Source organism: Anabrus simplex, chromosome 12 (genome assembly GCF_040414725.1).
Source record: "Anabrus simplex isolate iqAnaSimp1 chromosome 12, ASM4041472v1, whole genome shotgun sequence".
NCBI classification, from domain to species: domain Eukaryota; kingdom Metazoa; phylum Arthropoda; class Insecta; order Orthoptera; family Tettigoniidae; genus Anabrus; species Anabrus simplex.
The window spans coordinates 72,934,719-72,961,191 of NC_090276.1; the positions used below are offsets into that span (position 1 = coordinate 72,934,719).

Consider the following 26,473-nt stretch of genomic DNA (forward strand, 5'->3'; position numbering starts at 1 on the left):
GTAGTTTACGTACAACACGTAAAGATATTGATGTGATTGTAAATCATCTTTTCCTGAAATCAGAATATGGGCTTTATGGATCCCAGTCGGTAGCCTAATGTTGATAATGGGAGATAATTTTCAATGTAATGTAATGTAATGTCTGTCAACAGAACAGCTCTGACTCCCAGTAATATGGAACTCGTGGTATCTCTGTCTTTTTCAGGCTCATGTCTAAATTATGTACGTACGTACGCTCGACCCTACTTGTTAAAGTGGCAGGATTCCCCCCCCCCCCCAATCATCCATGCTTTGATATCCGTATATAATATGTGTTTTCATCAGAAACTTAACGCTCATGTTTATTTTACTAACGTAAAAACAAATTAATACTGCAAATATGCTACCAACTATCTTTTGGTTTAGTTTTTATTGCTGATAATAGAAACAAAATTTAGCGAAATTGTTGACAAAATAAAATAAAACAAGCGAAAATTATACTGAAATAACTTAAAATGGCGAAATTTGACAAAAATGTTCACCACAAACAGATGCTTCTACCTATAGGGCGTCGCTACCTTAAAAGAGAGTATGAAGTTAGATGTAGATGTGCCGTGTATCCTGCAATTAGCTTCGTCCTTTTCTATCCCTGCAATGTTGCCTATTTTCCGATAATCCAAAGTGGTAAATCTAGCGAAATGATTGCGTGATCTTGTAGAAAATTTTCCGCTCTTTCTGATGATGTCAAGTGTAAACTCATAAATAATTAACACAAGGCCTCTGTTTCACAATTTTACGTTATTTTGGTGCGAATCTATATTTTTGCAGGGAACTTATCACGTGATAAATAAAAAAATGATCAAAATATTTTTTGGATTGCCTGATATTGATATAAAATACTCCCTTTCCCTGGACGATACATCTATATCTACACAAATAAATAAAATTGAAGTGGCTGTTTGTAATGTCAAAATAACAGCATTTTACTAAGTTTGTCTTAAATCATACACGGTACTTATAACTAAAAGCCATTTGACCATTTTTGTCTGTCTGTTTGTTCCGCCTAATCTCCTAAACGGTTGGACCGATTGTGACGGGACTTCCACTGGCAGATAGATGATGGTATAAGGAGTAACTTAAGCTACTTTTAAATTTTCAAATCAGTTGGAGGGGGGGGGGGGAGAGGGGCGACGGAGAGAGGCGAGATATAAAAATAATAGGCGAAATATCGAATTTGTCGTACAGGGACGAGACACAGCTCAGTTTAAGCCCCTTGTCGCGAAGAACAAAACTAGGTAAGCCTTACGGGCCCGAAAACCATGTTTTTAAGGCCTTAAAATCAACAGTTATGAAGATATTGGTACCACTACCCCTGCTCTAGGAATCCGATAAAGAAACGACCAGTCGTAACCATGGCAACGTCAGCTCAAGGATTCTCTAGCAGCGAGATTTGCCATTGCCAACCAAAATTGGTACACATTTGTAATAGTTACGAAATGTGGGATCAAACAAGTACATTCAATAATATTTATTTATTTATTTATTTATTTTTTGCTAGGGGCTTTACGTCGCACCGACACAGATAGGTCTTATGGCGACGATGGGATAGGAAAGGCCTAGGAGTTGGAAGGAAGCGGCCGTGGCCTTAATTAAGGTACAGCCCCAGCATTTGCCTGGTGTGAAAATGGGAAACCACGGAAAACCATCTTCAGGGCTGCCGATAGTGGGATTCGAACCTACTATCTCCCGGATGCAAGCTCACAGCCGCGCGCCTCTACGCGCACGGCCAACTCGCCCGGTAAATAATATTTATATCTATGGTGCTATCTAGTGGCAGTATACTTACACTATAATTTCAAACATGACAAATAATTTCTACGTACTTAAGTAAGTACAGCAGTGATGAAAAATGAAACGGCGTATGGGAGTGTCCGAGGACAAGTTCGGCTCGCCAGATGCAGGTCTTTCGATTTGACACCCGTAGGTGATCTGCGCGTCGTGATGAGGATGAACTGATGATGAAGACGACACATATACCCAGCCCCCGTGCCAGCGAAATTAACCAATTAAGTTTAGGATTCCCGACCCTGCCGGGAATCGAACCCGGGACCCCTGTGACCAAAGGCCAGCACGCTAACCATTTAGCCATGGAGCCGGACACAGCAGTGATATAAATATCTAATGAAGTCGCTCACACCGGCAGTATGAGTAACTAAAACCAGTTTCTGATAGCCCGTACGAAGAACGGGTACTTCTGCTAGTTTTGCATAAGAAGAAAGTTATAATTGTAAAAATGAAATACTACTTGGCAATACTCGGATGGTAACACAGAAAAGGCAGGTAGGGAGTAACGCATTTTCTTATTAGCAACATATTTTCTTAACCCTCAAGCACACGCACCAAATCTTAGGACGCAGACACACGCGTCGGGGTGCTTTCCACCCCACATATCATTGTATTGTAAAATACGAATTACTGTATTAATTGGAGATTTTAAGATAGATTATGTACGAATGACTCTTTCTGCAGGGATCCAGCCAGAAATGTACAAGAGCGGGGAGAGCACAGAAAAGGTATTTGTACACTTCACTAAGAAATAAAATGACCTGGGGTGGATTCCACTCCATACGCATGCGTTTGAGGGTTAATGACGAAGCGAGAGAGAAAAATATTTATAAATGTCTGAAATAGTTTTTAAAACAAACCAGACCTTGCTATCAGATAGCATTCATAAATTACCGCACTTCGTCCAGCTCTGCATGACGATGCATCGCCAAATGGTTCCAATTCGATTGAACCTGGACCGTCCAGGGACTCCGAGGAATTTATATAAGAAATATCACCACTGGCCTGACGGCATGTAATGTACTGTATTTGAAGCATTACTTTTCTATTGTAATAATATTCCCGAAAGTTACAATTATTAGCCTGGTGGCCATGATTGTTAAGGAGTGAACTCTGGTTAGCCGGTTCGAGTTCCATTGGTCGAAAAAAATTTCACAATCGAATGTTGTCCGGCAGGGTAAGAGAGGTGTAGTATACAATTCCTAATCACTAAATTGCGTGCCAAAAGCCTGGATTAAATTCCAAATCTCTCCGCAGTGCTCATATGGAGTGAGCTGTTCGTCCGCTGGATGGAGACGTTAAGCCTTAAGCAGACTCCTTGGTGCTATTCGACAGGAGTAGGCAATATGCCGGCACCGGATTTCACCCTCTCCCTTCCCAGTATCATATCACGTCATTAGTTTCATCTCATTAAGTCCTCTGATGAGGTTGACGGTCGTAAAAACCCGCTACGAAGATTCATCTCAATTCATACCCGAACCCGTAAAGAAACGGGACAAAGGGTGGACATACAAATTATTATATGTAAATGTGAATTTAAAAATATAATTTATTTTAACATGTGCATTTTAAATGCGCCCTGAACCTCGCCGTATCCTACATAAATAATTGTGCCGTCGTCCGATCTGTAGGACGTTAGGTACACATATATGCGACAAAGAAATATATCGGAAATTTTGAGGTTTGTCATTAAAAATACGCCTGCATAATAGTTTTGTCTCATCATGTGCGGTAGATATGGCATCTGTGCGCCTCATTTAAAGCGTACTCTTTTAAGATAGAGACGGGGCCGATGACCTAGATGTTAGGCCTCTTTAAACAACAAGCGTCGTCATCAGCAAGATAGAGATGCACAATAGTGTTATGGATATTTATGACTAAACGTTATCACCATATGGCGATCGTTCTTGGTGCTTAATGGTCGTCTTGTTTTTATAATCAATCAATCAATCAATCAATCAATCAATCAATCAATCAATCAATCAATCAATCAATCAATCAATCATCGTTGATCTGTATTTCGAACTCGTCTAGGTAGCAGATTCCCTATAAGTTGTTTAGGCCTACCTAGTTTGCTTTGCTCTGGATCTTTTCCCGTTCTCGTATCAAGTAATCCAGGTGTGGGCCCATACACAGGAACCATACTCTAATATTTTGGTCTTACTAGGGACTTATACACCCTCTCTTTTGCATCCATACTACGACCCCTAAATACCTTCATAACCATATGGAGAGATCTGTAACCGTTATTTACGCCTTTGTTAATGTGATTACCTCAGTGAAGATCTTTCCTTATATTAACAACTAAGTACTTAAGATGTACTATCACTCCATCAACACAGTAGTTCAAACTGGTGAAACATACAACCTGACTTTTCGTTTACCACCACACCATTGTGTGCTGTCCATCTCGGAACATTGTGGAAGTTTCTTTGCAGTCGCTGGCAGTAGTGTAACGTATTTACTACCGGTACGCTAGAGCATAACACCGTCTGCAAAAAACCTTATCTACGATTCTGGTTACTCGTATCATTTATACACTGTACTTGAGAAAATATGTAGATCCCATAACACTGCTCTGTGGGACCTCCTTCTTAATCGTTACAGGATTATTATTTATTATTGTGTATATATTATATAAATGTTAGTGATTTTATTACGTGTTTGTATAATTTATTTTAAAAAGCTGTCGAATATTGTCCAAAATGAAGCAGGCATGCACATGAGTTCAAGAATACTGTTTGTGTTATATCAATCAATCAATCAATCAATCAATCAATCAATCAATCAATCAATCAATCAATCAATCAATCAATCAATCAATCAATCAATCAGTCAATACTGATCTGCATTTAGGGCAGTCGCCCAGGTGGCAGATTCCCTATCTGTTGCTTTCCTAGCCTTTTCCTAAATGATTTCAAAGAAATTGGAAATTTATTGGTAAGTTATTCCAATCCCTAACTCCCCTTCCTATAAATGAATATTTGCCCCAGTTTGTCCTCTTGAATTCCAACTTTATCTTCATATCGTGATCTTTCCTACTTTTATAAACGCCATTCAAACCTATTCGTCTACTAATGTCATTCCACGCCATCTCTCCGCTGACAGCTCGGAACATACCACTTAGTCGAGCAGCTCTTCTTCTTTCTCTCAATTCTTCCCAACCCAAACATTGCAACATTTTTGTAACGCTACTCTTTTGTCGGAAATCACCCAGAACAAATCGAGCTGCTTTTCTTTGGATTTTTTCCAGTTCTTGAATCAGGTAATCTTGGTGAGGGTCCCATACACTGGAACCATACTCTAGTTGGGGTCTTACCAGAGACTTATATGCACTCTCCTTTACATCCTTACTACAACCCCTAAACACCCTCATAACCATGTGCAGAGATCGGTACCCTTTATTTACAATCCCATTTATGTGATTACCCCAATGAAGATCTTTCCTTATATTAACACCTAGTTACTTACAATGATCCCCAAAATGAACTTTCACCCCATCAACGCAGTAATTATGGGAAACTGACTATTTTTGTATTGTTTCTGTTTCAGATGTCGGTTAGTACCTCGGAGAGCAGTGGTCGAGGTGGCCACAAGGTACGTACTGTGCACCTGATAAGGCGCCACAGCGCCAACCGAGGAAGAGCCGGGTTCGGTTTCTCCGTGCGCGGCGGTCGGGAACATGGGACTGGTTTCTTCGTGTCGCACGTCGAGCCGGGATCTGAGGCCCAAACTCAGGGACTGCGTGTAAGTTCATACTTTTACAGATCGCGCATTAGTACGCAGTAAGTTTACTCATCCTACATACCACCATAGGCATTCACCTGCTTGGTTGAAATGATAAGTACTGTGTTGTAGCCTTAGGTTCAGAGGGCTCTGAGTTTGATTCCCGGCCTGGCTGGGGATTTTAACTGCGTATGTTTAATCCCTCGGGCTCAGGGATTGGGTGTTTGTGTTCATCTTAATACAGTAATTTCTCTTCATCTCCATACAACACACCGCAGTAATATACAACAGTGACTATAACTGCTCCGTATAGGTTTGGCCTCAGGAAGGACAGGTCGTAAATTTCGCCCAAATCCACTCGAAGTGCCGACGCCAACTAACTGATAATAATAATAATAATAATAATAATAATAATAATAATAATAATAATAATAATAATAATAATAATAATAATAATAATAATAATAAGAAGAAGAAGAAGAAGAAGAAGAAGAAGAAGAAGAAGAAGAAGAAGAAGAAGCGCAGAACCATGGGACTGATGACTCAGCTGATTATTGTTAAGACTAAGTACAAATAGATAACCATCCTTTCTAATCGGCAATAGAAAGTGGTGGTTGTGTTGGTGGTGGTGATAATTGTTTTAAGAGGAAGTGTAACTGGGCAACCATCCTTCATATGGGCCCTAACACTAATCAGAGAGGAAAAATGGAAGGAATCCGACACTTCAAAAAATGAAGGTATCAGCCAGAGGAAGACAAGGACCAAGAAAGGCATGAAAATGAAAGACTCGCTAGACCTCGAGTGATCTAATACCATCGGGGTTGGAAAATAACAAGAGTTGACCAAGGGAGGTCGGATAGGACAGATGAAAGTGAGAAGCCTGGCACAAGTAAGTGGAAGCAATGCCAGGACTCAGCTAAGGGCCCCATGCTCGCCAATCCACACTCCCAAGTTGAGAGTACCTGCGCCCCTTTTAATCGCCTCTTACAACAGGCAGGGGATACTGTGGGTGTTATTCTACCGCCCCCTTCCACAGGGTGGTAGTATGAGTTAGAATGGTGGTGGTGGTGGTGATTATTGTTTTAAGAGGAAGTGCAACTAGGCAACCATCCTCCATTAACACTAATCAGAGAGAAAAAAATCTGAAGGAATCTGCACCTCAAAAAATGAAGATATCGGCCAAAGAAAGAGAAAGGCCACAAAGAGCATGAAAATGACTCTGTAGCTCTCGAAATCTAATAGCATCAGGTTCGGAAAAGAACAAGAGTTGATCAAGGGAGGTTGGATAGGATAATGAAAGTGAGGAGCCTGGCACAAGTAAATGGATGCAATGCCAGGACTCAGCTAAGGTGCTCCATGGTCCCAACCCACACTTCCAAGTTTGAATACCTGAGGTCCCGTTAAGTTTCCTCCTACAACAGGCATGGGGGTACCGTGGATGTTATCCTACCACCCCCACCCACAACGGGAACTTTGCAAAGAGCACAACATCGCCTGCAATTTAAACCCTGTCACTCGATGACCAAATATGATTATCTTTGGAAAATTGTTCTGAGCCATTTATTATTATTACTGTTGTTTGCATCCCAACCTATATGTCTAGAGTTTCTGTAATGAAATGTTAGTCTCTGAGGTTTGAATTCCACATAAATCTTGAAATCCCATGGCTAAGATCAGGACATGAGCCCACATAAAGCTAATGAATTATTATTGTTTGCTACGAGACATTAATAACAATAGCGATTTATTTAAAATTTTGACCTCTTTTCAGACTGGCGACCAGATTGTCCGTATCAACGGATATCCTGTGGAGGATGCAGTACACCATGAGGTGCTACAGCTGGTGCAGGCACAGAACAGACTGAGTCTCAAAGTGCGCAGTGAGTATTTTAGTGGATATCACACTTTTCTGAGTCTGAAGAGTGATCTTGTGATGATGGAGTAAACAAGGAAACGCAGTACTGTATACTTTTAGTGTAGCAAAATTGGTAGTTTTTAAAGAATGGTGTTTTTATGAGCTCCTTCACATGAACCCATTGGCATTATTTCACTTGTTCCATTCTGTTCAGACCTAGTGGTGTTTGTCACATCCTTGGCATCGGAAAATTTAACGATATTGGTTCACTATTGATCTGTATTGATAAGCTCACAGAATAACACTAGGGGTTGTTACATTTAAATATTATTCCATTATGTTGTGTTATGTTATTCTACATACTTGATAGTGCAACTAAAATTACCAGTGCTAGCAAGGCAATGTTCGAGCCACCATGAGTTTACATAGACTCAAATGGGACCCTTCAGATGAGAAACGGCATTTGGTGTGGCAAGATTTGTATAGAATGCTGTTAAGAGTATTAAAAATTAATGTAGAAGGGTAGTGATGGTGGTGATTTGTTTTAAGAGGAAGTACAACTGGGCAGCCATCTTCTAAACACTAATTAGAGGAAAAAATAATGGAAGCGATCCAATACTTTGAGAAATGAAGGTATTGGCCAAAGAAAGATTCCCTAGGCCTCAATACATAATACCTCTTGGGGTCAGAAAAGAACAAGCGTAGACCAAGGAAGGTCAGATAAAATAGATGAAAGTGAGGAGTCTGACACAAGTAAGTGGAAGCAATGCCAAAACTCAGCTACAGGCCCTGTGGTCTCCAACCCATGCTCGCAAGTCGAGAGCCCCTGGGGCCTCTTTTAGTCACCTCATACAACAGGCAGGGGATACCCTGGCATTATTCTACCACCTTTACACACAGAGTACCACAGAAGTTGAATACTCTAATTTTAACGTAGATTCATTCATACACAAAATCAGTCGAAGCCTGAACACTGAAAAATATTCAAATAAGGATTTGAAGAGGAAAAAATTGGGAACGAGCTGCAAGGAAAAGTGAAAAATTTGTCTGGATTCTGTTGAATATCAAAGAATTAATTTATTAAATATACCCTTTCTTGATCTGCCTTGTAAAAGTAGGTGAACTCAAAACCTTCTATTTTTCCATCATCAGCGATTACTTATCTGCATGTACAGATATTATGCATCCTTCCTTTCCATTCTGAGACATAAAGGGGTGCTCCTGGTGGTGTGAGCAAATTATTCGTGCTGTAAAGGTTGCAGTAATGGTGGTGATTATTGTTTTAAGAGGAAGTACAACTATCAGCTGAGGGAACCATGGTCGCTAAGCCACATTCTAAAGTTGACAGTTCCTGTGGTTGCCATTTTAGTCGGCAAGGGATACCGTAGATGTATTCTACCTCAGCCACCCACAAGGGGGTGATGTCTTGTGAAGCAGTGATGGTTGCACCAAATCGAGACAGTATGGAGGTAAATACCTCACCATATTTTCTTCACTTTCCTCTTCAGACATTTTCTGAACATCAAAAGTCCTCTATGGAAAAACAGGAAGTGACATTTTCTTGTTCATCAATATTGAAAATGAATGAAGTTCATTAAATTTTAAATCATGAGAAATGGAGATATACGTAGTTATCCCTTATTTTGTGCTGTAGTATGCTAGAGTTTTGGAGAAATGAGTATTCTTGGAAATACTGAGTTCAGAATATATTTTGTTTCTCTAGAAATTACAATGTCAGGAAGGTTTTGTAGTGATATTTGAGTTAAGTTTATTTCAAAGCAGTTGCTTATAAATGGGGATCTGTTAGGAAAGTGGACATCCTTGTGATCGACCTGACCAGAAATGGCTCCAGATACAATCCTCTCCTTTAGAATTAAGGAAGTACAGGTTTCTGAGTGATGTGTGTTCTTGTGAGATGACAGCACACTTGTCTACAAATACTGGCAGTCCCTAGGGCACCCACATGTCCTTTTCCTAGTATTCTGATATAAATTCAGGCATTGGAAACTAAATATTTTAATAATGTGTTCATTTTATTCGTTTCATGTGCAGCTGTTGGGATGCTTCCTGTCAAAGAGTAAGTAGGCCTACTTTTCTTTATACTTCACTTTCTGTATAAAAATTAAAGAGTGGTTTATTAAATGGCTTATTCCATTGGTTTCAGAAAAACCAACAACGCGCTGTCTTGGTGCATAATCGAAAACGAAGAACCATCTCCAAAGAGTATTGTGCCAACTTTAAACAAAGATATGCCAAGGGACGTTAGACTTTCCCTCAACGTAGCACCTAACATGAAATTAGGTTGTGGGTAAGTTCATGTAACGTTCTGTTAGAGAGAAAGAGCGAAGGATACTTGAAGGAGAGTTTGTAAATAAATTTCTTATCTACTGTGCAACTGAATTTGAAGTATTTCACTTGAATTAATTCTGCAGATTATGGTAGAACTGCTTGTTTTGCATGATATACTGTAGAATGATCATGTTGGTAGGGGACACAAAACTGAAAGATTCTCTAATATTTGTAAACACAAGCTTTCCAGGTAAGAAGAGAAAAGTAATTGGTCAAGGGAGTTCGGAAGGCTGAAACAGAAAGATTAAACAAGGAGTCTGGCACAAGTAAATGGTGAGAATGCCAAAATAACCTAGGGGCCCATGGGGAACATATGTTCACATGTTCAAGGGCCCAGTGCAGATTAATAAATAGATAAATAAATAAATAAATAAATAAATAAATAAATAAATAAATAAATAAATAAATAAATAAATAAATAAATAAATAATGATTATGATTATGATAAATGAAAATCCACAGCCTGTTTCTAGTCATTTGGCCATCTAGGAATTGTGCCAGCTACCGAAGCCTATCGCACTCCTTTGGGTTAATGATTAATGGCTGACAGATTAAATGATATTGGAGAGTTTTGCTAGAATGAAAGATGGCAGGGAAAACCAGAGAAAACTTGTCCTGCCTCAGCTTTGTTCAGCACAAACCTCACATGGAGTGATCAGTATAATAATAAACTATAAATAATTGGCCTTTTGTTGCACCACAAAATGTGGTATCCCTCACATGATCCATTACACGAAATACAAAATTCAGGTCTGGGGAGTAGAATCATACAACGCTGGAGATTTTATGGCAGAAACCATGAACCACATCTGCACAACAACAGCCTCAGTAATAAGTTTTGAGGTATATCACGGCTTCTTTGCTATAAAATTCGAGCCATAAGTTTTCTTTCTTATCATTGCGCCTCCTGTGTTTCCTCTGGTAGGTGGCAGTGGGTCCTTAGGTCTTCCACAAGGAAGGCTCTCTAGTTGTTGGTGCTGACAAAGAAAGACACAGTGCTCGTTAGATATTAGTTGTTTTTACATTTACCAATCCTGTGATGTTCCCTTCTGTGAAGTGCTCTCACAAAATTTATTTACCGTAGGTCAAAATTGTATTTTTACTCTGAAAAGATACAACACCATCCTTAGCAAGATCTTATTGAAGTATGCTATATTGGTAATGGCCACTGCAGCTTTTCTAGTTTTCTCTCTTTCATAAGTAAATGATGTCCCTTGTGGTTCTAGGGTGATGCCTAGATCAAAAAGGTTTGATATTCGTGTCAAGTAGTGTCTATTGCATTGTGTGCTGTTGTTTTAAATTATTCTCCCTCCTCTCCTGTATACTATCATCATAGTTTCTTCTTAGTTTATTCTGTGGCTGGCCTTGATCGAACACACTAAAAGATCATTGAAGGGTTTTTGTAACAAATCTTGGGATTCAAATAGAATTGCCATGTCTTGTGCATATACGTAGACTCTTACTTTATCCCTTTTTACTATCGAGCTGGATAACTGCAGCCGCTTAAGTGCGGCCAATATGCAGTATTCGGGAGATAGTGGGTTCGAACCCCACTGTCGGCAGCCCTGAAGATGGTTTTCTTTGGTTTCCCATTTTCACACCAGGCAAATGCTGGGGCTGTACCTTAATTAAGGCCACGACCCCTTCTTTCCCAGTCCTAGCCCTTTCCTGTCCCATTATCGCCATAAGACCTATCTGTGTCTGTGCGACGTAAAGCTACTTGCTGTATCCCTTTTTACTACATTTTTGGCATCCATGGTTGGCAGATTAAAAAGCAGTGGGCTTATAGACACCCATTGTTTGTTTTATTGGTCTCTATGTTTGCAGGTTGTCATTTACTTTACAAAAATGTTTGCCAGTATGCTCTTCACTATGACTGTCATGCAGTGCTTATCTCCTACGGTGTCTGCTAGCATTTGCATCAATTATGTCGATCTAGCACGTTTAAAGCTTTTGTGAAGTCAATGAAGAAGGTTGTTACCCTTCCCTTTTGTAACTGCAGCATCTCTGTGATTTCATCTTCGCCGGGCTGAGTGGCTAAGGCGGTTGACGCGCTGGCCTTCTGACCCCAACTTGGCAGGTTCGATCCTGACTCAGTCCGGTGGTATTCGAAGGTGTTCAAATGCGTCAGCCTCGTGTCGGTAGATTTATTGGCACGTAAAAGAACTCCTGCAGGACTAAATTCTGGTACTTAGGTGTCTCCGAAAACTGTGAAAGTAGTTAGTGGGATGTGAAACAAATAACATTATTATTATTATTATCATCATCATCATCATCATCATCATCATTATTATTATTATTATTATTATTATTATTATTATTATTATTATTATTATTATTATTATTATTATTATTCATGTTCTTCTCCTCCATGCTTATATTTTCTTTATTCTAGACCTTCAAAGGAATTATAATGTTGTTCTATTTTGTAGGATCTGCAAGGGCCCAGATTGGAGACCTGGCATCTTTGTACAGTTCACCAAGGAGAACGGACTGGCAAGAGAATGTGGACTGAGACCCGGTGATCAAATTGTGGAATGTAATGGTATTTCTTTCACCAATATTCAGTTTGGTGATGTAAGTAGATTTTTACTTTGTAAATAATTGATATTTATGAATATTGAATTTTCACGACCGCATTGTAATCGAAACCGACTTTCAACCTAATAGGTCGACCTGTTAGGTTGAAAGTCGGTTTCGACCGATATTTATGTATGTGTAGAACTGAATTACTTCAGACTGTACTATTTTAAGAAATATTGTGGATTAAGGCATTTTCAATTTCAATTTCAATTTTTATTTAACATATCATCTGTAGAACTTTACAGTTGTCAGATGTTTTTAAGCTATACCCTATATATAACAGTATTCTGTGGATTGGAGACACTCAACATCACCCAAGAACATGAAGGGCAAGCAAACAATTTCAGCTCGCAAACTCATGTGCGCTGTGTTTTGAGATAAGCTGTGGAATTTTTTGCACGAGGGTGGCACAATAAATGCTGAGACTTATTGTGTGACCTTACATAAACTCTGCCATGCAATCCAAAACAAACGGCGTGGCAAGCTCGCAAGGGGGATTTTTTACACCTCATGACAAGGTGCGACCTCACATTGCTAAATTACAACGTTTTATTATAAACCACCTATTCAATACAATACAATATAATAAAACATTGTTTGTTGTAATTAAACAGACTTTCAATACAGATTAAAAGATAAGGATAGTTACTCACATAGCTAATCGAACCGTAGACCTCATCGCCTCTTTTGGTAACAATTTAATCATCCTCTGTATAGCCCTGACCTAAGGCCTAGTTGACTACCACTTGTTCCTGCACTTGAAAAAGCATTTAGTAAGTCAGGACCACAATGATGACGATGGTGATGATGACGACCTGAAAACCCCATGGTGCAGTGGCTGGCACATCAGGCGGCAGATTATAATGATGATGGAATTCAGAGGCCGGTTTCACGATAAGTGGCTTAATATGCTTGGAACTTATATCAAGAAGTACTTTAAGGTGCATGTTTACATGTAAAAAATTTTCTATATCAAAACTGTACTTATTTAAAAAATATGTCTCATACATGGTATTTGCTAGCTTTGCAGGCTGCTTACTGAGTGGTTCAGAATTTAACAATACGTGCTCTAAAGCACTAAAATGACAATGAAGGATGGAAAATATGAAGTATTTTGTTGGTTCTAAGGAACCTAATACTGTTGGGGTCCAAAGCACATGTACTGTTTGTACCGTAATATGTACATGCAGCTCACTTCTGTTGGTGATGGTGGTGGTGATTTTTGTATTAAAAGGAAGTACAGCTGGGCAACCATCCTCTATTAACAGCAACCAAATGGAAAAGGGATGTGGTCCAATTCTTTGAAGAATCAAGGTTTTGCTAAAAAGAAAGGGAAAGGCCAGGAAATGGAAAACTCCCTACCTCACACAAACCTAGAAAAGAACAAGAGATGACTAAGGGACAAGTTAGTGGAACCAATGCCAGGCTCAGCTAGAGAACCTGTGGTTGACAACCCACACTTCCAAGTTGAATGCCTCAAGGGTCGCCTTTCCGTCACCTCTTACAACAGGCAGGGGAAACTGTGGATGTATTCTACACAAGGAATGGTTCATCATCACCATCATCATGATGATCATCATCAATGTCCCAGTCCAGTTGCCTGGGTGTGGTTAACAAGGAATGGTGGTGGTGATTATTATCTCTGGGACGCCCCAGGAAGAGATGGCGTAAAAATGCAAATCTTTTGTATAGACCGAAACAGTTCTTCTATAGGACTAATACATGAAAGGAGGGTGATGATTATTGTTTTAAGAGGAAGTACAACTAGGCAACAATCCTCTATATAACACTAATCAGAGGGAAAAAATGGAAGGGATCTGACACTTTAAAAAATGAAGATATTGGCCAAAGAAAGACAAGGGCCATGAAGGGAGTGAAAATAAAAGACTCCATAGCCCTCGAGTGTTCTAATACCTCTTTTCCAATACCATTGATAATTAAAAGTCAGCCTTTTCAATATTATAGCTGTTTAATAAATTATTTTTTTATCACCTCATTCACCGTCCATGTTTTGAGGACCTTATCATCCTCTTCCTCAGCAGCTACAACTCAAAGTATTGACAAGGCTAACTTTTAATTATCAAAGATATATTTATTGGAGTAGAGACTGTAGTCAATACAAACCATTATTTAAAAAATCTAAGTACGATGGTTAAGTTAATAAACTTGCTGTAATACTGTCGGGGTCAGAAAAGAACAAGAGTTGGCCAAGAGAGGTTGGATAGGAAAGATGAAATTGAGGAGCCTGGCACAAGTAAGTGGAAGCAATGCCATGACTCAGCTAAGGGCCCACCCACTTGAGAAGGTCAAAGGAGGAGCATAGAACAGTTAAGTAGAAACAATACCTAACTCAGTTAGGTGATTCATGGTTGTCACTCTCAAGTCAAGAACCAGTGACAGACACCAAGAATTATATCATGTTAATGACCAACTACTACAGGGATTAATGGCTGTGGTATTCAATATTTGATAATTCTCATGTAATATGTTGGTGCTTTCCTTCAGGTTTACCTTCATGCCTGTTTTGGAGATTTTTCTTCATGGTAATCTTGAGGGTTAAGTTGTACTTAAATTAACATATGTGATGGCAAGTTCTTCGCACTTTTCTTAATGTGTTAAAATTCCTGTTTTCCATAGGCTGTGAACCTTCTGAAGTCATCTCGGCAGCTGGATCTGCTGGTGAGTAAAGGAGCAGGACTGGACCTCTTTCCTGGCGAATCGTCAGGTTACAACAGCTCGGCAAGCAGCCTGAACGGCGACCAGAGTCCAAGCTGGGAAGATGGCAAGAGACTGTCCGTTGTCAAGGAAGAATCTGCTGAACTTGAGGAGAGGTAATACACCTTCTGTTCTGTCTCTCAGTCTTTAGATATCCGACTATCATGACTCGACGGCTTCCTTGCCATTCCTGATAATCTTCTGCGTTCTGAGCAGTAATTTTCAATGGAAACCCAGTGATGTCATGAATTTGGTCAGTCCATCTCTTTGTGGCTCGTCCTTGTAATCTTTAACTGCTTTTCCTTGATAATAGTTACATTTTCTAAGTTGTCATTTTTTTTCAAATGGGGAGTGCGACTAGGCAAGGTCTCATAAACACGCAGCTCGCACACATGTACACAAGTGCACGAGATTAGAACTGGCCGGACTCTCGCCCCATTAATCACCTAGTGGACTTCAGTTGATCAAACCTTGATTTATTTTGTTTGACATTTTGTCTTAATATATTGAATATACTGTAGGTCCATTTTTTAAACAGATATGTAATATTAGTAGCAACTGGGGAGCCCGCATGACCGCCCACAGTTTCTCAAGCCATCGAGCACTTACGTCACTTACTAGTAGGAAGAACACAGAGACCAGAAAACTTACGTGTACAGAGGAAAGAAAGCTGGCTCACAGTCGGAAAATGAAGCAGTACTGGAAAAGGAGAAAACAGAAGGCCCAAGTGACGAGAAGGTAAGAGCCCCATGGTCCTCAGGAGGCTCAAAAGAATACTAATGATAATTATTAGTAAAACAACACTCTGTTGCCAGAGTAATCAGTGTGATAGGTGGTGGTGGTGGTGGTGGTGATTATTGTTTTAAGAGGAAGTACAACTAGGCAACCATCCTCTATATAACACAAATCAGAAAGAAAAATGGAAGGGGTCCGGCACTTCGACAAATGAAGGTATCGGCCAAAGGAAGACAAGGGCCGCGAAGGGCATGAAAATGAAAGACTCCCTAGGCCTCTATACTTAATACCGTCGGGGTCGAAAAGAACAAGAGTTGACCAAGAGAGGTCAGACAGGATAGATGAAAGTTAGGAGCTTGGCACAAGTAAGTGGAAGCAATGCCAGGACTCATGGTGGTGGTGGTGGCGATTATTGTTTTAAGAGGAAGTACAACTAGGCAACCATCCTCTATATAACACTAATCAGAGGGAAAATGAAAGGGATCCGACACTTCGAAAAATGAAGATATCGGTCAAAGAAAGACAAGGGCCAGGAAGGGCATGAGAAGGAAAGACTCCCTAGCCCTCACAAACCTAATAGCGTCGGGGTCGGAAAAGAACAAGAGTTGACCAAGAGAGGTCAGACAGGATAGATGAAAGTGAGAAGCCTGGCACAAGTAAGTGGAAGCAATGCCAGGGCTCAGCTGAGGGCCCCGTGGTCGCCAACCCACGCTCCAAAGTTCAGAGCCCTTGGGGCCCCTTTTAGTTGCCTCTTACAACAGGCAGGGGATAGCGTGGGTGTTATTCTACCGCCCCCACCCACAGGGGGGTGCCAGGACTCAGCTGAGGGCCCCGTGGTCGCCAACCCACGCTCCAAAGTTCAGAGCCCCTGAGGCCCCTTTTAGTTGCCTCTTACGACAGGCAGGGGATACCGTGGGTGTTATTCTACCGCCCCCACCCACAGGGGGCAATCGGTGTGATAGGTGCCATTTGAACATTTCACATACGTAGCCAAACTACCCCAACCTCTGTCTTGAATTAATTCTCCAATCATTGGTTGTTTTCCTTATGGCTCCCTTACAAAGATGGTCATGCAAAGAGACCTGCAATATTTGCTGGAGATGCTGCATTTCAAATACTTCAGCAATGCCCACATTTCAGAGTCATATAGCACAACTGCAAGAAGGAGCAAGCAAAAGATGCAGATTTTAGTGTTGGTCATGACATGGCATTTCTTCCACAAGTAATATTTAAGTGATCCGCAGGCAGCTGCAGCAAGACTAGTCCTACTGAGAACTTCAGCATTTGATGTCAGTTTCTCTTCCTGCACTAGTGGACTGAGGTATTTAGATTCACTGATTCAAAGCAAAAAGCTAAATCATCCACGTACCGGCCATGAAGACCCCTGAAGGGGTGGAAGGTAAAGGCTTCCACTATCCGTAACCTCAACTTTTGGTGGTATGAAGTGGTTAGCTCTACGTCTGGCCACCTATCCCCTCAGGAATTAACCTGGTACTCATTTTTGGTGTAGGCTGAGTGAACCTCAGGGCCATGCGTACCTCCGGAAGTAGAAATCTAGTTTCTTAAATTTTACGACTTCCTGACGGGAAATCGAACCCACGTCCTTCTGGGGATTCACTGACTCATTCAGTTTTTTTCCTGTCCGACTCCTTGGACGAATGGTCAGCGTTGAGGCCTTCAGTTAAGAGGGTCCCGGGATCAATTCCCGACCGGATCGGGGATTTTAATCGCATCTAATTAATTCTTCTGGCTCGGGGACTGGGTGTCTGTATTTGTCTGAACAGTCTCCTCTCCATATTCATACAACTCAACACACTAGCAACCACAACAGAAACACGCAATAGTGATTACGTCCCCCTACATAGGCTTGGCATCCGGCCATAAAACAGGGTCAAATCCACATGTGTGACACATTTCACCCCACGAAGAAGAAGATTCAATTTTATTGCTGGAAAGATAGACTGCTGCTAATGAACCATCCATCACTTGTCATGGCTTTCATATTTCTTTCTTTTTACAATATGCTTATGGCAGCGATGGGATTGGAGAGGGCTAGGAATGGGAAGGAAGCGACCGTGGCCTTAATTAAGGTGCATCCCCAGCATCTGCCCAGTGTAAAAATGGGAAACCACAGAAAACCATCTTTAGGGCTGACGACAGTGGGTTTTGAACCCACTGTCTCCCGGATGCAAGCTGATTGCTACGTGACCGAAACTGCACAGCCACTTCCTCAGTGGCTTTCGTTTTGTCTATGTTGATGATTACCCCATATAATATAACTGTGGCTTTTTCCTTGTTCTTTGAGAACACGGTGGTTATTATTGGATAACTACAGATAATATAAACATGGGAGAAATGGTGGTGATTGTTGTTTTAAGACAAACTTCAACTCTCTTAAGATTAAACAGAGAGAAAAAATGGAAGGAATCCGACACTTAAAAGAATGAAGGTATCCGCCAAAGAAATACAAGGGCCACGAAGGGCGTGAAAATGAAAGACTCCCTAGGCCTCGATACCTAATACCGTCTGGGTCGGAAAACAACAAGAGTTGACCAAGGGAGGTCTGATAGGATAAATGAAAATGAGGAGCCTGGCACAAGTAAGTGGAAGCAATGCCAGCGTTCAACTAAGGGCCCCGTGATCGCCAACCCAGAGTCCCTGGAGCCTCTGTTAGTCACTTCTCATGACAGGCAGTGTAGAAGCATTGGTCATTGGGCATTGCCTCACATGGGCAGGACTTGTCTGCAGTCTGAATGACACCAGACTACCGTGCCAGATCCTCTATGGTGAACTTGGATCCGGTTCAAGACCACGGGGTGCCCCCCTGAGACGTTTCAAAAACCAACTGAAACAAACCTTAAAGATGACAGAATTAAACCCACAAACCTGGGAAATACTTGCCAAGGACCGTTTATATTGGCGGCAAAGTGCCAGTGCCTCAGTTCAGTATTTCGAACAAGAACGCCGCAGACATGAAGGTATTAAGCGACAGGAATGCAAACTTCGTGAAACTCAGCCAAGATCTCCCCCATCCCTCAGCTGCGCGATGTGTGGACGTATGTTCTACGCAAGAATTGGGCTGTACATTCACCAGAAGTTTAAACACAAACTGCTGTGAATTGAAGTGAGCTATTAGCCAGGAAATCTGTAAACTGAGAACCGAGTAACTGCCGTCATCGACAGGCAAGGGATACCGCGGATGTTATTCTACCGTCCCCACCCACAGGGGAGAGGTTCCACACTTCAAAGAACGAAGTTATTGGCAAAGGAAAGGGAACGGCCACGCAAACCTAATACCATGACGAATATAAGAACAAGCGTGAGGACTCCTCGAGTTCAAGCACACCTGGCCAGGCAGCGAGCACCACGGAACCGATCAGCTGCCAGAGGAAACGTATTACTCCGTTACTGATAAGTATATACACTGTCTTTTAAAAACAACGAGAGATTACAATAATTATAAAATACCATGGCAGGGTACAGTCGAAAAAATCATACATGAAATAAGAGCGACGACCTTCATCACACGTTGCGGAAAGCACAGGTTACTGGATTGTAAACATACAGATAAATAACACATAACTCTCAGAATATTAAAAGAAACACACATGAACAATAGACTGACCCATTTGCTGCTGCACTCCCGTCTTCAATCTTCTTTTCCTGATGGTGTCTAGGTTCTTTTTCCTGTTGGGAGTTTCACGGGACTTAATCTTGCTTGAAACGTATTTCGGCAAATTAGGGAAAATGTGAGGCACGGCTCCTGGACGTAATTTCCATCTCACATGGGAGATATCCACTTTTTCACCATTCACTATAAAATTATCTGATTTCACTATCAAATCATTGGAGATACGAACACGACAGATTCTGTTATTACGCTTTAACTCAGTATCCTTCCATGGAATAGCTCTGGTCCATTTTTCAAATTGATTTCTATCCTTCGGTGATTAAAAGAAATACATTTCATTATAACAGATCTGTATTGAACTGTGATTACAATAGAGTTGAAATAACGTATTAATAAGGTCCACCTTTTCAATACAATTGAAAATTCTTCGTTACTTTCTGTTTTGCAAGTCAACAGTTGTACAAGCTATTGCTCATTGCAATATAAGAAACTCATATTGAAAATTTGTATTGAAAAGGTGGACCTTATTAATACATTATTTTAACTCTATTGTATCCTTCGGTGGTGAAAAAAATTGTAATCATCAGCTACTCCACCATAGCCTGACTTACAGCCAGGCACAAAACAATACGGCATGCTGAACTCAGGCCACGTAAGATACATGCTTGAAGTACACAACACACAATGAACTGAATTAAAGAACTGAAAACAAAGAAAATTCAATTTATTCACTAAAATATCTCGCACAGTAAAGTCTCCCGCACTTTTCTATACCCGGCTTGTCGGAACTGCTGGAGCACGTGTTGGATATAATCGCTTGCACTGCTTGCAGTGGCGGGACCACAAACTACCATGCTATGATGGCTGAGGTCTCACGCTTGATCTTATATTCATCATGCTAATACTACTGGGGTCAGAAGAGAACAATAGTTGAGTTTCATTGAATTTTATCGACAATGTTCACTGCCTTAGTTGCCACTGAAAGAGGACTCCCACTCTTGTGTTCATCACTTCCATTTCTAAATCTTTCCACCCCTCTCCCATGACTTTAAACAACTGTCTCCATATTAAACCTTCATTCTGCTGTGGAATACCAATATAAATGGTCCGTTATTGGACATTATAAATTTTCCAGCTAACTCATTCCTGGTTGCCAGCGTTTCGCTCTCGTGTGCTAGGCTGGGCTCATCAGTTGGTACCTAGCACACCTACCAAGACGCTGGCTAGTGCATACCGTGGAGGCCACTGCGTAGGCTAATTGTAGCCACCGGCAGTGCCAATGCACTATGAGACACTTTGTCCCATTATCAAAAATTGATGCCTGCCTGGCCATCAGATGATATAGATGTTGATTCCCATAGGGAATCTGAAATATTTGTTCCAAATGAGTAAATTTATAATACCAATATAAATTGATCTATATCATCTGATGGCCAGGCAGGCATCAATTTTTGATAATGGGACAAAGTGTCTCATAGTGCATTGGCACTGCCGGTGGCTACAATTAGCCTACGCAGTGGCCTCCACGGTATGCACTAGCCAGCGTCTTGGTAGGTGTGCTAGGTACCAACTGATGAGCCCAGCCTAGCACACGAGGGCGAAACGCTGGCAACCAGGAATGAGTTAGCTGGAAAATTTATAATGTCCAATAACGGACCATTTATATTGGTATTATAAATTTACTCATTCGGAACAAATATTTCAGATTCCCTATGGGAATCAACATCTATATCTTCTGCTGTGGATTTTCAGAGCTTTTACTTCCTCTGACCAGAAAAGAACAGGAATAACTCTTTGTTACTTTCTGTTTTGCAAGTCAACAGTTGTACAAGCTATTGCTCATTGCAATGTAAGAATCTCATATTTGGTTTGCTCTGTATTGACTGTATAGTAAAAGAAAAATGATATAATTGTCATTTACAGAAGATTTTCTACATGATGATTATTTTTATGTATGTTACAAATCAGTACTTGTAACCACTGACCACACATTTCACATCAAGACTTCAAGAGTGAATGGCTTATATATGTTCCTGTGTGAGATGTTTTAAAATGTTTTTTTTAGTGTTTTATTAACTTTATATTCTATTTTACAAGGTTGAAGAAGGCCCAGTAGGGCCAAAACATGTACCAACTGTGTGAATTTTCATAAATTGTTATTTTAAAACCCACTTGTCTTGCCTAAGGCAGACCAATTACATAATTTTTCTTTTTAGCTACTGCTAAGTCATTTGTGATCTATTGCTATGGAACCATTTTGTGTTCAGAAATACAGTTTTTCATTATGCATAAATCTCAATGGTATTTAGACTAAAATCCCTGTTTTAATGACCTCCTCTCTTAACTTGGTAACTGTCTTTTTTCTCTCTATCCTTACTAATATGCTGTTATGCATGTCTCTTTCCTCCTTAGCTTGGGACTAGTTGTTGTAGGGATTATTGTTCTAATTCATTGTCTTCTATTTTGTTACAGATTAGGCCATGTAGACTCTCTTGACAAAAATAAACAATGGGACAGAATAGAATACGAGTGGGAATCGAAGCAGCAGCGATCGCCTGGTAACTCCTGTACTGTAATACGTGTGGGACAGAATGGTCATCTAGAAGACTGCTCAAACAAGACCAATGTATGTAATTGTTTCTACAAAGATATGTCTTTCTTTGAGACTATATTCTTAAATTTGTAGTAATGCAATTATACAGAAGAGGAAGAACATAAATACACCTTCATTATGGACTGTTATGCATTAACTAGCTGTGCAGCTTTAGTCTAACTATCACCACCTTGGTCCCCCTCTGCTTCTCTTACCCTCCCTGGAGGAGTCCATTATTCTCGTAGATAACCTATCCTTCTCCTTTCATCTCACATCACCCCCCACACCGATATCTGCAACTTGGTAAAATCCCAAGCAGTATTTGTTTCTGAAAACTGTGCATTTAATGCAGATGTTGTTTTGGTATTAGAAGGTTCTCCATATTTCAATTTACAGGTTTCAAAACTAACAAACTAAAGAATAGGATGAAAGGAATTGCTTCTGGACATGTTAGTGAACTAGAAGGGTTTAGTCTCAGCCCTAGTCGCTTGAGCACAAGGAGGTGATAGTAGTGATTATTGTTTTAAGAGGAAGTACAACTAGGCAACCATCCTCTATATAAGACAAATCAGAGAGAGAAAATGAAAGGGATTCAACACTTTCGTAAATGAAGGAATCGGGCAGAGAAAGACAAGGGCCATGAAGGGCGTCAAAATGAAAGACTCGCTAGGCCTCGAATGCTCGAATACCATCAGGGTTGGAAAAGAACAAGAGTTGGCCAAGGGAGGTCTGATAAGATAGATGGAAATGAGGATCCCGACACAAGTAAGTGGAACCAATGCCAGGACTGAGCTCAGGACCCCGTGGTCGCCAACCCAAGCTCACAAGTTCCAGAGCACCTGGGACCCGTGTTAGTCGCCTCTCATGACAGGCAGGGGATACGGATCGTGTTATTCTACCCTCTCCACCCACAGGAGGTAGTCAGCTGGGGCACCATGCTTGTTATACTAATGTCTTGCAGGTTATGAGTTTCAGGTGGGCATTTTTAAATCTCTCTGTTTGTTTCATTTGTTTTTCAATACTTCATCAACTGTGTTGTGTTCCTCAGTGGGACATAGAGAGGCCACCACCGCTGCCACCCCCTCCAGCCCCTGGATCAAAGTTGGCCGAGATCTGTATGTTCTCGCAGCAGCACGAGACAACGATGGTGGTGGTTGAAGTTCATCGCAGTCAAGAGACCGACCAGGACGAGGAGAGCAAAAGGCCGCCTCCACCTCCAGAGGTAAAGTAGAAGTCGTGTTCAGATGCCTTGACAGCGTTTGTCCACTGTGATTTGTTCACAGTTCCATTTTCCTCAGTATTCTTCCACTCTCCTCATTCTTCCTCTGGCTGTAATATCAGTCTTGACTTCCTCGCTTGTGGGTAAGTTGAGTCTGGAAACCACACTGTCTACTCTCTTCAACTGATGATCCACTAGTTTGATGCATGGTGGTTGCCCATCTCTGTCTTAGTCTCACTGATCTCGAGTTTCACTTCCTCAAACTTGATCTTCCACGTGTTCAGTCTTTCCCTTACCTTGTCGGCTGTTTTTCCTCAAATTGGGATGTTATCAGCAAATGCAACATAGTTGAGTTAACCTGGTATTTCCTTAATGCTCTTCTTTATACTGTACTCCATTAACAGCCATTTCTACATCAAAAGAGCGAAGTCATTCTCTTGTGAGTCACTCATTCAAAGAGAATCAATCAGTGCACCCATCTAAAGAACAGCGGATTCAGGTTTGACTCCTATGGACTGTTGTATTTTCACTGTTTTGCCTGAGATAATTTCATACAAAAGAGGCAATTGCTACAAAATATTGGGATGTCAGTCTGAGAACTTTAATTCATTCCCTTATGTATTTCATGGACCCCATATTTTACAATGCAGATATGATGAGTCTGTTGCCACAGTGGTTATTTTATGATTGAAGAAGACTTTAGATTTTTTGTTGATGTGTTATTCTCCTTTGGATAAATTGAATTTTGATTCCCTGATGGGAATGCATTTTCTTGAACTAATTGTCCTAAAAATTTAAATAGATATAGTTTTTGGGTATATAAGGAAAGAGCCAAAGCTAGCTCAGATTTAAATGTGGCCCTGGTGCCTGAATGAGTTATGTATACTGTAGTTCCAAAAGTTATCATTAGTGGATAATTTCTGATGTTGTTCTACCACATGTGGCATCATTCTCAGATTTTTTCTTAAGCATTTCCAAGAGTGTGACTGTTTTGTGATAGTTCATTGCCCCATTTTCCCCCCAAAAAAAGGAGCATACTAAAAGAAGAGGGATTGACATGTTTCAGTTATGTATAGAATGATAGGAACACATGCAGGAAAAACACAGCGAGGGGTCAGTGTCAGAAGAGGGAGAAATAGAAAGACGAGGACAATCCCGACATCTTTATACACTACCGTCTTGAAATAGATAGGCTCTCTCGTCATCAGTTCCAGTTCTCTGCCCTTGATGAGATAATTTCTGCTTCCCATCTTCATCTGGAAGCTGCACTTCAACACTGGTGGTGGTGATGATTGTTATTGTGAGAGGAAGTACAACTTGGCAAACATCCTCCCATAACAAAGTAAATAGAAACTAATATTAAAAATAAATTAAATGATTTATTCCACAAACAAATTTTGAACATGAAGGTAATGAAAATGAAATGGTATGTGGCTTTTAGTGTCAGGAGTGTCCGAGGACAAGTTCAACCTGCAGGTCTTTTGATTTGACACCCGGCGACCTGCGCGTTGTGATGAGGATGAAATTATGATGAAGACGATATGTACATCCAGCCCCCGTGCCAGGGAAATCAACCAATTATGGACCCCCGTGACCAAAGGCCAGTACGCTAACCATTTAGCCATGAGCTGGACAACATGAGGGTAAAAACTGAATATAAGTGATATTTAATAAGCTGAAATGGATACAGACTCATCAGAATGGAATGAAAGTTCCCAGTCCATCAGCACTTTTCAAATTTATATGCATTTGATTACTCCACTCTTACACATACAATGAATGGAAAGATCAGTAGTATTCTTGTCATTGCCTCGTGCGAGTTTGGGTGTTTCTTGTAGGCCGAGGTCAGAGAGAGCAACGCCCTCGGTGAGGAAGTGAAATTGGCACCACATGAACACACTGGGAGGATTCCTTCCCTCTTTAGAAGCTAAGAGTGCAGAAATGTTCCTTTACCTATCCGCAGCCTACACAAATCTAAGGCCTCTCACTGTGAAGGCCAGAAAGAGAACCATCATACCGCATTGACTTATCTCCAGTCTTGATGTAGGATAAGAGAGAATGAAACATAAAGATGAATACAGCTGGGAAGCAGAAACTAGCTCATTGGGGGCTGAAAAGAAATTGATGTAGAAATGGATTGACAAGGAGAGAGCCAATTTATTTGAAGACAGCAGCGCGTGATGATGTGTCGAGTGTCCTTGTTCTTTTCTGATTTCTTTCTATTTCTCCCTCTTCTCATTGTGTTTATGCTGAAATTATTCTTGTCTTTCTGTATGTATTCGTAATTGTTTATTTCCATTATTTTGAGTGTGTTTATTATAATAATTTGACTGAAATGCTACTTCTTCCCACAGGGTGATCCCCAGCTCTTCAAGAGTTCCTCAAGTAGCTCCTGTAGCAGCTTGTCCAGTGCCATTAGTCAAGAGTTGCAGAGAAGATTACAGGTAAGTGTCACCATACTGTGACAATGAAGATTGAAAGTGCGGGCTACAGTGCCAGCGAGAGACAAGAGTAATGTGGTGGTGGTGATTATTGTTTGAGAGAAAGTACAACTGGGCAACCATCCTCATCAGAGAAAAAAAAATGGAAGGGATCCAACACTTCAAAAAATGAAGGTATCAGCCAAAAGAGACAAGGTCCATGAAGGGTGTGAAAATGAAAGACTCCGTAAGCCTTGTAAGCCTAATACTGTCGGGGTTGGAAAAGAACAAGAGTTGACCAAGGGAGGTCAGAGAGGATAGATTAAAGTGACGAGCTTGGCACAGGTAAATGGAAGCAATGCCAGGACTTGGCTAAGGGCCCTGTGGTCATCAACCCAGCTCCTAAGTTGAGGGCCCCTCTTACGACAGACTTGTGATACTGCGGGTGTTATTCTACCGCCCCCACCCACAGGGGTAAACTGAACATGAGAAACTGGTCTTTGCAAATAACCAGCTCACAGTGATCTTCCTTAAAAAGTAAACTCGTGTCTTCAGGCTCTCCCCTAATGGAGGTGAGCTACATGTATCCCGCCACTCTTAACACATTCACGCCCATCATCTGAGCGGGCTATTAAATGGCTGGACCAGGTATTCCAGCTGTTAGTTGCACAGCAAACAACAACAAATTATTTTCACAATAAGTTCTAAACTAAACAAGAAATGGAAACAAAATTTTGCACATACCTTAAAGAAGTCCTCTAGTATCTCTGGTAGCTAATGTCACACCTTCAGGTATTGTGCTTTCGGTCACGTGTCCAAGAGA

At 40.8% G+C, this 26,473-nt stretch overlaps 1 protein-coding gene across 3 annotated transcripts in view; it reads left to right on the forward strand.

Annotated features, from left to right (window-relative positions):
- LOC136884434 (protein scribble homolog) overlaps positions 1-26,473 on the forward strand; it is a 261,405-nt gene that overhangs the window by 177,834 nt on the left and 57,098 nt on the right. For all 3 annotated transcript variants that reach the window (XM_067156596.2, XM_067156597.2, XM_067156598.2), the window contains 9 exons: positions 5,377-5,571; positions 7,322-7,430; positions 9,458-9,482; positions 9,570-9,713; positions 12,187-12,331; positions 14,975-15,168; positions 21,891-22,044; positions 23,060-23,233; positions 25,585-25,674. In XM_067156596.2, coding sequence (XP_067012697.2) covers positions 5,377-5,571; positions 7,322-7,430; positions 9,458-9,482; positions 9,570-9,713; positions 12,187-12,331; positions 14,975-15,168; positions 21,891-22,044; positions 23,060-23,233; positions 25,585-25,674 — 1,230 coding nt within the window. The remainder of the gene's footprint in view (positions 1-5,376; positions 5,572-7,321; positions 7,431-9,457; positions 9,483-9,569; positions 9,714-12,186; positions 12,332-14,974; positions 15,169-21,890; positions 22,045-23,059; positions 23,234-25,584; positions 25,675-26,473) is intronic.